This window comes from Diplodia corticola (assembly GCF_001883845.1).
Source record: "Diplodia corticola strain CBS 112549 chromosome Unknown scaffold71, whole genome shotgun sequence".
NCBI classification, from domain to species: Eukaryota; Fungi; Ascomycota; class Dothideomycetes; order Botryosphaeriales; family Botryosphaeriaceae; genus Diplodia; species Diplodia corticola.
The window spans coordinates 133,710-146,648 of NW_017971550.1; the positions used below are offsets into that span (position 1 = coordinate 133,710).

Below are 12,939 nucleotides of genomic sequence, written 5' to 3' on the forward strand. Positions count from 1 at the left end.
TTTATTCTTTTCTTTCCTGGCGCAGTGGAGTAGACCGGGGTTCATGGCGGATTGCGGAGACGATATCCCAGGCTCTTGTCACTATAAGCGTTCCAGATGGGCAGATAGCGAGCATTTAATGCTACCCACATTCGTTTGGTACTGCTTTCGTTGCAAGGTGTGCGAGTGCCATGAAAAAATAATCAGAGTGGTTGAAGCGTCCAACTGGACAAGAGCGTTATCGCAGGTAATAAAGATCGAGACGCAAAAGGATGACGTCGAGGCTGGAGGGAGAAAGCTCCGTAATGGGATTTGGCAATGGTCTTGGCAAGGGCGGGCGCGGGGCCGGCGGCGCGTGGGGAGAGGAGCGGAAAGGGAGTGGCACGTGCTCGGGGCGGGCGCGGGGCGAATGAGATGACATCACCCGAGACCTTATCTTCTTGCAACCGCGATCACCTCACACATACGACAAATGCCCTGCTCCGGCACATGCAAACCTCACTCCTGCCCGACCACCGGCCCGGCCTCGCTCGTTGGATCGTGACGGGTGAACCTGGCTCGAGGCATCCCACGTCTCGCCAGCCGGTTGCGTCATTATTGTAGGTTTGTGTGTTGTAGTATTTCAAGCCCGGCTGCGGCCTGCTTTCTGGCGCCCTCCTGCCTGTTGAGGTTTCTTGCACGTCACAAGCCATCGAATCACGTCGCGTCGTGACTCACTGCGCCGCCGAGCCCAAACATTATTTACCTCTGCAGCGCCCCTCTTTTCTTCAACCTCACCTGCCCCGCAATCAAACCGTCCAACGCAAAACCGCAACCCCACAGCCAAAGCAAAAAAAACAAACAATGTCTCCCACCGATCCAATCGTCTCCACCGGTCGCGGAGGTAAGCGCATTCCCTTCCTTTCCCCCCACTCGCCCACTCGCCCACTCACCCCATCACAATCAACATCATCATCATCGTCGTCGTCGTCGTCGCCATCGTCGTCACCACCAACTAACCCCGCCCCCCCTCCCTCCCAGGCGCCGGCAACATCGGCCGCGACCCCACCGTCTACACGGACGGCGAAATCGTCCGCGAAGGGATCCAAGGCGAGCCCGAGCGGCCGGGCAAGGACTACAGCACCGGCCGCGGCGGCGCCGGCAACATCGGCTCGCCGCGCCTGTCGCCGCAACCCAACAACGCCAACAACGCCGGCGCCAGCGCCACGTCGCAAACCGGCACCGCCTCGCCCGCCACCCGCGCCGCGCTGCAGCAGCAGCAGCAGGCCGGCGGAGGCGGATCAGACGTCATCCCGGAGACGGCGCTGCGCCAGCCCGGCGCGGGGTACGAGAACTTTCACACCGGGAGGGGCGGCGAGGGCAACGTGCATCGCGAGAAGTATGGCGGCCATAGCTCGCCGCAGCCGGGGTCCGGGTCGGGAGGGGAGGGCAGGCAGGAGGGTGGGGGGTTGGGGGAGAAAGTCAAGTCGTTGTTTCATAAGGATAAGGGGGAGAAGAAGGTGTGAGTGAGTGATGGAGGACGGATGGACGGACGGGCGAATGGCGGCTGAGAGGGGGAGAGGAAGGAAGGAAGGAGTACGTACGGTTGGAGGGTTTGGACGAGGAGGAAAGGTGGGAGGGTTCTGCTGGCGGGGGTTTTTTCCCTTTTTGTTTCTGGATGGGAGGGAGGGAAGACGTGATACCACTGGGATGCGGCTTTTTTGAACGCCGCGGGATTTTGCTTTTTGTGCCATATCCCATCTTGATATTTTTTTGGGGGGGGTTCAGAGTGACTTGCACATCGATTGGCATCTGGCCAGAGAGCAGGCTATAATGAATGATGTTTACATGCGGGATAGCTGGACGTGACCGCCCCTCCAAAGAAACAACTCATCCTTCGATCGATGCAGACATTGGACATGGCCAAACGTCTGTGGAATTCCAAGATCAAACAAAATGCAGTCGTAAGCCCCCGAAGTGGTCACAGAGTAGCTGACTTTGTCAGTTCTCGCAGAATGGAAATTGGTGAGGATCCGCATCAACAACATATCGTATAGCTTCTCGAAGATCATAACTGATGAGTATCATCGTCATCAGATAGTCGATGAAGTCAAGATGGACATTTTTCTTGGAGAAACCAACAAAGAGACCCACAAGAGCACGCGAGAAGTAAAAAGTACCCGGCTAGCTCATATAAATGAAGACGAGAGGCCGCCCAGATGCTTTGACAGTGTCTCGTAGGAAAATTTATACTCTTCGCGCCAGCCATCCGTAAAATCACGCACATGTGCCCCCGGCACCCCAGAACAATATCCTGCACAGCGCATCAGGCGCAGGGGTGTTTTCGCATCCCCTACATATAATTTACTGCAGGGACCTCCCTCTATCTCCGTATGTATGCTGCTCGTGAGGGTTCCTTCTCCCATGAGAGTGACATCGGCAATTATCTCCACAATCACTGTGCTTGGGCTGTCACGTGTTAAAGTTTCCACTTAATCACCACCGATCGGTCGTGCTGATGAGCTTCACCATTGACTGAACGTTGGCAGTAGATTCAGTTTCAAACATTGATGTCGTAGGGATATGAGAGAGCACTAAATCTCGTATAGAGAATGAAGTGCTCTACGCAGGACGGGGCAGTGTTGTTGGTTATGTACACATGCCTTCCTCCACTCCAGGATACTCACCCTTCGACGAGGAGCTTCGGACGATTTCGTAGAGCGCGCTCCTCCTGAGAGGGCCGTAAGACTCTTTCTCTGCCAAGTAGTCAGGCGTCATGCCACTGTGGTCCTACGATCACACCTAGCGCCCATTTGGAAGCAAAGCTAAATGGCTAAGCGCATCTGTCTTCATAGCTGTATTCTAGGTAGGTGGGGATCGCAACTGATCTACTTTTGTGTGTTCCAGACCGAAGAACCATGCAAACCATGCACAAAAAAAAGGGACAATGTACCCGTCCTCCCCCGCCCCCCGGGGGTTCCCAGAGAGTCCTTCTAAAAGGCTCGTTGCTGCCCCGTTATTGTTCCTCCAGTCCCCCCTCCCCAACCCCCTCTCCACCAATTTTCCATACAAACCTATATGCGATTGGCGATACCGTTATTACCTTCCCTTCTCCGTCCCAATGCCCCAAGACAAAGGAAAAAGGGGGAGAAGGGCACCCCACGAGAAACGAAAGAAGAATGCGAAAGAAAAGAAAAAAAAAAGTGAATGGAGGAACAGAAGTCAAAAAAGACTCCAGCTACCCACCACATACCATGCCTCCTCGCATCCACACCCCTCACTCTCCAATCCAACCAACCCCGACGAAAGACAGTTCCCCCCCCATCTCCCCCTTAGCGTGGCCACCGCTCCACATCCCCCAACTTTTCTCCCAGAAAAAAAAAACCTCTCTCCCCTCGACAGCCAGCTAGGCCGCCCGCCCCCCTCGTCGCCTCCGGCACACCAGACCAGATCATTCGTCGCGCACCCTCCCATCCGAACCCACATGCCTCGTCATCGTGACCGTCACCGTCACCGTCCTCGCCGGCTGATTGTTGGCGCCGCCGGGCGGTCCGGCTGCCGTTGTCGTCGATCCTCCGCCTCTGCCGGACGGAGCGAACGGCGGTGCCGCCGCTGACCCCCTGCCGCTGCCACCACCACCACCGCTGCCCGAAGACGGAGACGCAGACGGGGCGACGAACGGGCCGGGGCCGCCTGACGGCCGGGCAAAGGGGCCGGAAGGGAAGGGACCACCACCACCACCGCTGCCGCTGCGGTCCGGCTGTGCTGCTGGCTGGCGGGATGGCGGGCGGCCCCTGCTGCCGGACGACGCGGAGGCGGCGGCGGCGAATGGTGGACCGCCGGGGGCGGGAGTGGCGTCGGTGCTGCTGCGGCTGCGGTCGCGGCTGCTGCGGGCAGGTGGTGATTGTGATTGTGGTGGTGCTGCTCCCGGCCCGTTGTTGAACGGACCGAACGGACCTGGCACTGCTGCGTCGGTGGCGCTGGTGCCGGCGCTGTCGCTGCGGCTGCGGATGGGTTGTGCTGCTGGCTGGGATGGCGGGCCCCTGCCGCCGGAGGACGGGGCGGCGAATGGATTGGGGCCGGAACGGCTGGGGCGGCCGGTGGCGGTGCTACGGAAAGGTGGCCCGTTGTTGTTGTTGCTCGGGGAAGGTGAGACCGGGTTACGGAGGGAAGAGGGTGGCGATCTGGATGAGGAGGATGGGGACGGCCTGAAGAGTCGCGACTCCGGGATGTGGATCTCCGATAAAGACGGCTGAGGGAATGCCAGAGATGGTTGGTCGGACGATGAAGAAAAGGTCGGGTTGGACGGCGGCGATGTGGACGGCGTGAAGCCATTGGAGATACTGTTGGGCGTGAGGGGCACTGGCACAAGCAAGTTGGTTACCACGGCTCTTGCCAATGAGTGCGCGGACTGAGGGATAGTGGAGGAGGTGGAGGAATAATCACCAGCCTGGGATGAACTGTACAGCTGGGAGCTTAGGCTCGAGCTGATGCTCTCGCTAAGCGAGAAGCTGAGAGACGAGAAGTAGGACGAGAAGAAAGCGTCAGAGTGGTCGGTCAAGGCCGGGCGCGGGCCGGCGCGGAGTCGGCTGTTTGACGACGTGGTTGGGGAAAAGGGCCGGTCGAACGGTGGCATAGAGGGCGTAGCGGTAGTGGCGTCGTCGGTGGCAATATTGGTAGGCGTGACGACAGAGGACTGCGCGCCGTCGGGCATAAAGTCCGGGACAAAAGGAAATCGGGATGGCGTGGATGAGGGGCTGTTTGGCAATGAGGAGGAATCGGGAAAAACGAACGCGGGTGAAGAGGAGCCGCTCATCGGAAGTCCGGCCGAGGACGAGGAGACATCGGCCACACCTCCTCCGCCTCTGCTCATGAAGACCTGGAAATCCTGCTCTCGGACGCCGATGTTCGGGTTAGGTGACATGTCAATTCCCTGCCTCTTTGCTAGTGTCTGGCGCTTCAAGTGAGCACGGCGGTGTTGTGCCTTTCCGTTACGGCTGCTGCCGCCGCTTGTGCTCCCGCCGCTGCCGCAGAGCACGCTTCCCACGTCCAGCGTGCCCCACCAGCAGTCCCAGTAGCCTAGTGGAGAGCCACTGTCGCTCTTGTAGTGCGCGTACAGTACGGCGGTGCACTGGGCCGACTCGGCACAATTCTCCTGGCACATGGCCAGCCCGCCGTCGCTTGCACCGATGCCGTGGCGATAACCCATCTGTCCCGAGCCACTGTAGCCGCCGAGGGGGCTGCAGGATGGTTGGGAAGAGGCGGTCCTGAAGGCTGCGTTGGAGGGGCCCGAGCCACGACCGCCGCCGCCGCCGCCGTTGTTGGGCGAGGGGCGAGACGAGAGCGACGATGGGCCAGGCCTTTGGCGCTGAGGCGTGGAAATAGCTGCGACACTCGCGAAGAAGGCGCCGGGAGAGGTGGGCGTAGCCAAGGACTGTTTCTGAGCAGCACCCTCGGCAAAATCTGTGCGCAATTGTAAGTCCTAATCCCCAAGCAGTAAGTGGAGGCTGCGGTTAACTCACTGATAGCCAAAGAAGATTTCACAGAGCTCGGTGCAGCTTGACTCTTGCCCAGCGGTACACCCATGCTGGAGCTCAGGCGGACAGCGTCGGAGATGGAGACTGATGAATGGTCGCCTGGAGCCGCTCCGCTTCCCCTTTGGAAGACTTTCATGGAGTTGATGTCCCAGTATGCATCCGCGAAGCTCTGGGGGCTGCTTGCAACGAAGTTGTTGCAGCTTGTCCAGGCGTTGCTGTCCGTCATGGGACAGCCCGCGTACCTGCCGAACGTGGGACCAGCCCAGTCACCGCAAAAGGTAATGTCGAAGATGATGGTGTGGTCCTTGAAGTGTTGGTCGATATCGCAACCACCTTGGAAGTTGGCCGTCGGAGTTCCAAATTCAGAAATGTCCGGAGAACCCTTGCCGATGCTGCCAGGGACGCTGGAGCGCGAGAAAAACCAAACGCGAATCCATTGCGAAGTCCATTCCATAGCGTAGACCTGTTACGTCGTCAGTGTTTCCCGGAATGGATCCGGAAAAAGAGAAACGCACGCCTCCGTCTGCCTTGTTGAAGCCATTCCCGTAGCTGTCCGTTCTGGTGCTGGCAGAACCGCAGCCATCAGCGCAGTTGAACGAATCCGCAACTGCCGTCTGACCTAGGCCGGTGATGGAGCAGCCAGTGCTCGTGTAGATTTTGTTCGTGTTGTTCAGGTTGTTGTTGACCCCCTCGATAATGTCTGGACGCGAGTGCTGTCAGCCCCTTGAATCATACAGAACCATGCGGGTTGCAAGCAAGAATACCAATCTCTCCACCCGCTGGCCACTCGGCCGATTTCCCAAGAGTCCACCAAGCGGGCCATGTGCCGCAGCCAACGGGCATGTGGTTCAAGTCAAGGATGAACAGGCCGCGATTGTACACCTTCTTGCTCTCCACACGGACACTTGGCCTACCCGGCCCCGTCTCACTGTAGACGTTCATGTGGTCGACCCCCATGTAGACGCTGCCATTGCTGCGGATAAGCCCGTTCTGCGATGCCCATGTTTGATTGACGTATTGGACGTGCCCATTTGTGGGATCGCCGTCCTGTCGTGCTATGTCAGTCGATGGCGACCCGGAGTAATAAAACCTTGCAGGTAGTGCCATACGGTGAAGAAGGTGAACTGGTCAAACCAGTTATCTGGCGAGTAATTGTCAACCAGACTGTATGTTTGGGCAGCCGCCTTCCCGGCAAAGAGCGACAAAGCGAGTGGTAATGCCCATAGTGGACCGCGTGGCAGTGACATAAGCATGATGGTGAAGGAGCTGCTTGGAGGAAGCATGCTGAGGCTCCCATGGCAGCGCGGCCGCTCTATAGATGGTTTGGCGATGCCGCGTCGTCGGACGAGCAATCGAGCATTCCGGCTGTGGCTGGTTCTCGCAAACGGCACATTCTTAGCATCGGGCACGGGCAGTGCTGGAAGGTGGAAAGAGGTAGACCTGGTATTATACGGGGGGAGTGGCCTTACTCCTTGCTTCCTAGCGGGTTTGACGCTGGGCCCAAAGAGGAAGCGGGACAGACGATGATAGGCTCACGGGATTGGAATGGAAGGTAGGTTTTTCGTTTCAATTAAAAGTGGGTTGGCTGGGTGCAGGACTGGTTGCGTCGACGACTACGAAGACAGGCGAAGGGCCATCGCACTGTCGAAGCTACAGAGCTCTAGCGGCCTGACGACACGGTCTCTTTGGGAGGCGATGACGGCGTGCGGGACGAAGAAAGCCATGATTGTGCCCACGTGGCGCCTGGTCGTGCTTGGTGTTGCCCCTCGCCGCCGCAAACCGAGGAATGTGCCTCGATTACGGGTGCTGCGCCCCTCGAGCCGCCGCGGAATGCTGTTGAAACCAGCTCGTTGAGCAGGCCTGTGGAAGAAGCCGTCAATAGAGATCACGGGGACCGAGTCTCTGGCTAGCCACCGTTGGCCTGCAGAAGTCGTGGTGACCCAAAAAAAGATTGATTGCCTACACGGACTCTTCCGTATGATCGCCGCATGCTCTCCAGCCATGGTGTGAGCAGTCGTCTCCCGGGAAAGCATTGCAAATCATGGACCGCATGCGCTCGGTTGCGCGTCGTCTCATGCCTCGGCTAGCCTCTGTTACCCAGGATCCTGTCCTCGCGCGTCCTGGTTGCCCGCTGCCTCTCTTGGCTGTTGTTCCGCTCTCCCGTGTCCTGGGACTGCGAGAAGGCCGGCTCGGTCATGTAGGAGTCGTTGTGGCCTTGCTGCTTCTGTTGCTGCCAATTGCGCTGCTGACGGTTTGACTCATACGCAACGATGTCTTCCGGAGTGAGAGTAATAACGGTGGCAGGGCGGCGGAGCATTTTCTGGAGGATGTGGCGGGCGATGAGACTACCCGGGCCGTTGATGGTGGATGTTCTGGTCCACCGGTATGGTGATGATAGATCCGGTCTGATCACGGCGACCAAAGAAGTCCCGACCCTGTCTTGCGGTGCGACTGCGCTTGCGAAGTGGCATTCAAGTCACAACAAGCGTGCTGTTGTAAGTTGATGTCGTGGGCGGGGGCGGCGTCGCGCTGCGGCGCCCCAAGGCTCCCGCCCGCGCCAAGCGAAGGCCCCGGCAGCGAAAGTCCCAAACCTCACGAACCACCACCAAACCTCCACCCTCCGCGATACCCGCCTCCACTCCCACTCCCCGCCCGCCATGCATTTACGGCCTTGCCGGGGCGTGGCCCCCGCCCTGTCCCGGCCGCCCTCCCGCCATGTGGCTGCTCTCCAGCACGCCGTGCGCTCCTTCCACATCTCCGCTCGCCGCGACGACGAGTCTTCCGGCAGCAGCGGTGGGCCCGGTACATCCCCAAACTCGCTCCCACATACCCAATGGCTCTCCTTTCGTCTTCAACAACCCCTTCTGCTTTCTCGGCCCATCTAATCATCTCCGACACAGCCAGCGGAAACTCCGCCCGCGCTCGCTCCCAGGCCGCCGGCGCATCCATCCAGAGCCTCCCGCGCACCGGTGGCTACTCATCCAGCCAGAACGCCCCGCCCCGCCGTATCATCACCCCTGTCCGCAATGGGGACTCTTCCCCGGCCGGACGCTTCCAAACACCGCGTACTCAGCCCCGCGTACAAACCCGCGTAGGCGGCGGTCCGGGCGGTGGCCCATACCGCTCATACCCAAGAGCAGGATCAGCGCCAGGAGGAGGACCTCGTACGCCAGGTAGATTCGGGAACAAAGGACCTCCCGGCCGCGGCGGGCCACGGCAAGGCGGCGCCGGGGGCAAGCGGAGGAGCCGCAACGGGCCGAAGAAGGATGACGACGGCAGCGGGAAAAACGTCCAACTGTCGAAGCCGATGCTGCAGTATCTGCTCCAGCTGAAGGCCAAACGGCGCGCGGTCAAGTCGTACACGCCGCACGACACCACCAAGGCGGAGCTCACCTCGCAGTCTGCGCTGTCCGCCTCCCTCGGCCAGCCCGGCGGCGCCCCCGCCCTGCTCGACGCCCGCCTCCGCTCCCTTGCCGACCGCGCCCTGCTCGACGACCCCGTCCCCATCCTCGCGCAGGCCCGCCGCCTGGTGCGCGGCCAGTTCGTCAAGTTCGCGTCCGACACCGAGCGCGAGGCCGTCATGGCCCTCGTCGCCGACGAGCAGGCCCGCATCGCGCGCAAGCTCTCGGACAAGAAGGGCGAGGAAATCGCGCCCAAAGCCATCGAGTTCGCCGAGCTCGACCCCGCCGCCAGGAAGGCCACCACCGACGCCCTCGTCGCCGGCGCCTACACCGTTCGCGCCCGCGCCGTCGAACCCCCCGCTACCGCCCACACCAGGACCGCCAACAACGACAAGCCTATCGACGCCAACTACAACGTCGCTACCCGCATGCTCGACCTCAACGCCAGTTACGTCGGCGGTGACGCGGACAGGTTCCTCGGTAGGCTGCACGCCATCATGAATGTACAGGGTGGCCCCACTGGAAAGCGGCAGGAGAAGGCTCAGAAGGCATAGGTAGTCGTACAAGTACAGCGATGCAAATTAAGCGCTGGAGATCTTCATTCTTCACGGTGGAGAACTTGAGGAGAAGCAGCAGATTGTCTCTTTCTGTATTCCGTCATCATCATTATCATCCTCCACGGAGCAAGCAGGGGAAAAAGTAAGAGAAGGAGAGGCGGAAAGAGGGGAGAAAGGAGGGATTTTCTTGTCTCTTGTAAAACCATACGAACTTCAATCAGAATCATGTAACTTCGAACCAAGGAGAGGGGGAAAAAAATAACCAATTTTCACATCCATGGGCCATGTTTTCGCTCAGGATTTTCCCACTCGGGCAGCACGTACGCACTTTGTTAGGTGGCCATAAATTTGACATTCATGGCGGCCAAGCATACAACCGGACGTAGTAGATGCAGGGTTCAACTAACCTTGCTTCATCAGCAGCCGAAGCAGATATCCTGGCGTAGATGCGAGCGTTGAGGTTACCCAACCCCGTCTGGGCCTGGGATTCCACTGCCTACACAGGGACAATGCAGGTGGGTTCATTTATCTATTCCATCGATTTAGTGCAAAATCTGGTAAGAATTTGGAGACCCCCGTGTCCGAATCTTCCCATCATCAAACGCTCCCGACCAACCAGCATTTTAGTTGGGCGAGGATCGTTAGGTTGTTTTCGCACAACACACCAAAACTGAAAGAGAGAAAGGGACGTTATGAGATTTTCTGCTAAAGCCCTCGTATGAATCCGAGATCGAGCAAAGGGAGGGAGCGGAGGAAAGAAAAGGAGGGTTGGTGGGCGATATGAGCTCCTCGCAGAGCTGGTTCCTCACTTTCCCCGTCCCTTTCTGCTGCAATGTGTGTATAAAATCCCCGTTTTCCGTTTCCCTCCCAGCAATAAAAGTACTCTTTCCACCCTCACCCCATTTGCGAAGGCTGGGGAGAGATAATAGATAAAAGAAAACAGAACGCCAAACATGCTAGCTAACCAGCAAGCATGCAAGCAAAGCATCGAGTACCCTTGAGCCAGCTTCCCAATCCCTAATCGCGCCTTTGTGCCGTGCATTGATCGCCACGGAGACGGAAACTGAAAATAGCCCGCGTCAGCGAACGTCCCCTTTCCAGGCGAGGAACCCGCTCGCCATACTGATATCCTTTTTCGCCGTTGCAGACCTGTTCCCCCATTTTCCGTAGCAAAGATGACAAACTCCGGCTAAAAATGCAAGAGAGAAAGCCCGGTCGTGACAATTTTTTCCCATGTGACGTAGAAGAGGATATCGAGGTTTCGGCCGTTTCTAGACATAATGAAGGAGGGAGTGTTCGTGTTGGGCTTTCGCTATTAACCCTCGAACGTAATGTCGTGAATTTGGTTCATGACTGTTGAGTTTGCCGCTGTCTCGCAGCGCTCAGGGCCCGCTATTGATGATTGCGGCGCGATGACTGCTGTCAGGCAGCTCATAAAAACCTGCAAATAATGGATCAACTGCCCATCCGCCGATATCGTAGCGGAATTGACGCTTCGAAAAAAAAAAGCTCGGTAAAAACACTCACTCAGCACTGTCTTGCACACTCCGCCTCAGCTTACGGTTGTACTGCTTCTTGTCATCAGCGCTACCCCAGAAGAGCCTCGAGGCCTCGGGGTGTACGAGTGTCCGCGGGTCGTATGCCGGATGCTCTTCCTGGATGGTGTCAACGATGGCTTCGATGTGGCTCCGCAGATCATCCGGGCGGCGCGACGTGTAGCAAACCACACCATCCTTAGACACGCGATGGTGGAAGATGGGATTCTCCAGTTTGACACGAGGTTGCACGTCGGGGAACCTGGTGGAAATGTAGATGAAGATCCGGAACATGCCTCCGTCAAGGTTCGACATGGGTGGGCCGAACAAGACGAAGGACCATACGAAAGGGTTGTTGTCGACGAGTTCCAGATCGATGTGGACGCTTTCACTGCGCTTGAAGTGTTCGACCACTTGCTCAAATTGCCTTTGTAGGTTGTTGGCAATGCTCAGTTCGCCCTTGGCAGCCTGAAGGCCTTCCTGTGCCCAACCGAGAGTCTCCTTGTCCACAGCCGCGCGAATGACTGCCAAGCGCTTCAAGAGCTGCTCGTAGTTGAACGTTCCGCTCATCTCATTGCTCGGTCCCTCAAAGGGCATCTTTTCGAACTTGGAACCCTCTTTGTGGTGATCCTTGAGTTCGTTGATGGACTCTAAGTAGGAGTCGTAGTACCAGAGGAAGCGGCGCTTGCAGAGATCCTGAAAGGGGTCGAACTGTTCCTCGGCTGTTGTGATATCGTCCTCGGCATTGTACCGCACGATTCCTTTCTTCTCCGGTGGGACAATCCTGTAGTACTCTTCCAGGCGTTCGATGACCGAAATGCGGATGGTCTCGTGGTGAATCTAACACAACTTCAGCTCAACTTCTCACGTTGCAGCGAGCCATCCCAAGCGCACCTTGGCAGTATAGGCCGCCTTCAGCTTCTTGTCGTAGTCGGAGTTGGCTTCCTCGAATCCAGGCTCGTTCTCGTAAGGGTCGGGGGACATGAGGCTCTGAATGGAGATAAGGATGGACTCCAGGCCCTGGGCCGAGGACCATTCCTCGCCAGGCTCACCACGCCATGTACTAAAATAACGTCAGCACGGGACCCAGGCCATAGGTGCTCCTGGATTCACTCATACCCTAGAATGGAACTGGGGAAGGTCAGTAAAACGTCATGCGATACGATCAAACACGACTGAAGCCGACTTACAGGCAGACCTTTCCCTGAGAGTAGATGTTCGGGTTGAAGCGGGTGCGACCTCCGTTGGTGGTGGTGCAGGTGACCGAAGGGGCCTTAGTAGGGTAGTCTTGCGTCACGTCAGCGGGTTGAGTCGCGTTGTTTGGGACCGCGGGAGCTTGCATACCTCTACCGAAGCGCACAGCAAACTGTTGAATATGGGTGGTATGTTAGAAACGGAGCCACTTGGAAGGTAGGCCAGGCGCACCTCGAAGAATCCGAACTCATATGGGGTGTCTGGAGGGCCAATGATCAAGGCTCGAACCGATCTGACGTCGCTGTCCCGACAGGCGACGGCGAGAGCTTTGTGCCAGCGACTTCAGTCAGCAGCAAACGGGCAAAGGACACAAGTGGCAGGACGAACAGAGATCCGAGCCCTTCTGGATATCGCACAGCTCCTACGGTCTGGTCAGCGGGCGGAGCTCAGGCGGGGCAGCGGGAAGCAAGCGTACACGCGTGATGCGGAGGATCGACTGGTTGGACATGGCGGGCGGCGTAGAGCGTGGGGCAGCCGAAGGTGAGGAAGTGCTGAGTGCTTCCTGGCGGTCGGGGGCTGGGCAGAAGCTTAGAGCATGAGACTTGGCAGCGCTGCGCTTGTGTGCTGGGCTTCGGTGGGCAGAACTGCAAAGTGGTGAGGAGTGGTTTGTGAGGGCAAACCACAGGGCGGCGGCGGGCGGCGATGGCGGGCGGTGCCCGGCCTTAGCGTTGCAGATCGCCAGCCAGCGAAACGACCC

General features: G+C 58.4%; 4 protein-coding genes across 4 annotated transcripts; 2 read left to right on the forward strand and 2 right to left on the reverse strand.

The window, feature by feature from the left end:
* Window positions 1-822: 822 nt before the first annotated feature.
* BKCO1_7100041 (uncharacterized protein) lies at window positions 823-1,484 on the forward strand (the record flags this gene model as incomplete). The annotated part of the gene is made up of 2 exons (XM_020278797.1): window positions 823-862; window positions 1,000-1,484. The coding sequence occupies 2 exons, from the start codon at window positions 823-825 to the stop codon at window positions 1,482-1,484; spliced, it is 525 nt and encodes a 174-aa protein (XP_020126089.1).
* A 1,925-nt stretch (window positions 1,485-3,409) lies between these two features.
* On the reverse strand, window positions 3,410-6,748 carry BKCO1_7100042 (endo-beta-glucanase; the record flags this gene model as incomplete). The annotated part of the gene is made up of 5 exons (XM_020278798.1): window positions 3,410-5,421; window positions 5,481-5,958; window positions 6,011-6,195; window positions 6,260-6,542; window positions 6,605-6,748. 5 exons carry the CDS (start codon window positions 6,746-6,748, stop codon window positions 3,410-3,412), a joined length of 3,102 nt encoding a protein of 1,033 aa, XP_020126088.1.
* A 1,580-nt stretch (window positions 6,749-8,328) lies between these two features.
* Window positions 8,329-9,450, forward strand: BKCO1_7100043 (uncharacterized protein; the record flags this gene model as incomplete). Its single annotated transcript, XM_020278799.1, has 1 exon — window positions 8,329-9,450. The coding sequence occupies one exon, from the start codon at window positions 8,329-8,331 to the stop codon at window positions 9,448-9,450; it is 1,122 nt and encodes a 373-aa protein (XP_020126087.1).
* Window positions 9,451-10,976: 1,526 nt separating this feature from the next.
* On the reverse strand, window positions 10,977-12,690 carry BKCO1_7100044 (ubiquitin-conjugating enzyme; the record flags this gene model as incomplete). The annotated part of the gene is made up of 8 exons (XM_020278800.1): window positions 10,977-11,828; window positions 11,883-12,051; window positions 12,108-12,119; window positions 12,179-12,275; window positions 12,333-12,354; window positions 12,414-12,508; window positions 12,570-12,603; window positions 12,658-12,690. The coding sequence occupies 8 exons, from the start codon at window positions 12,688-12,690 to the stop codon at window positions 10,977-10,979; spliced, it is 1,314 nt and encodes a 437-aa protein (XP_020126086.1).
* Between the last annotated feature and the right edge of the window lie 249 nt (window positions 12,691-12,939).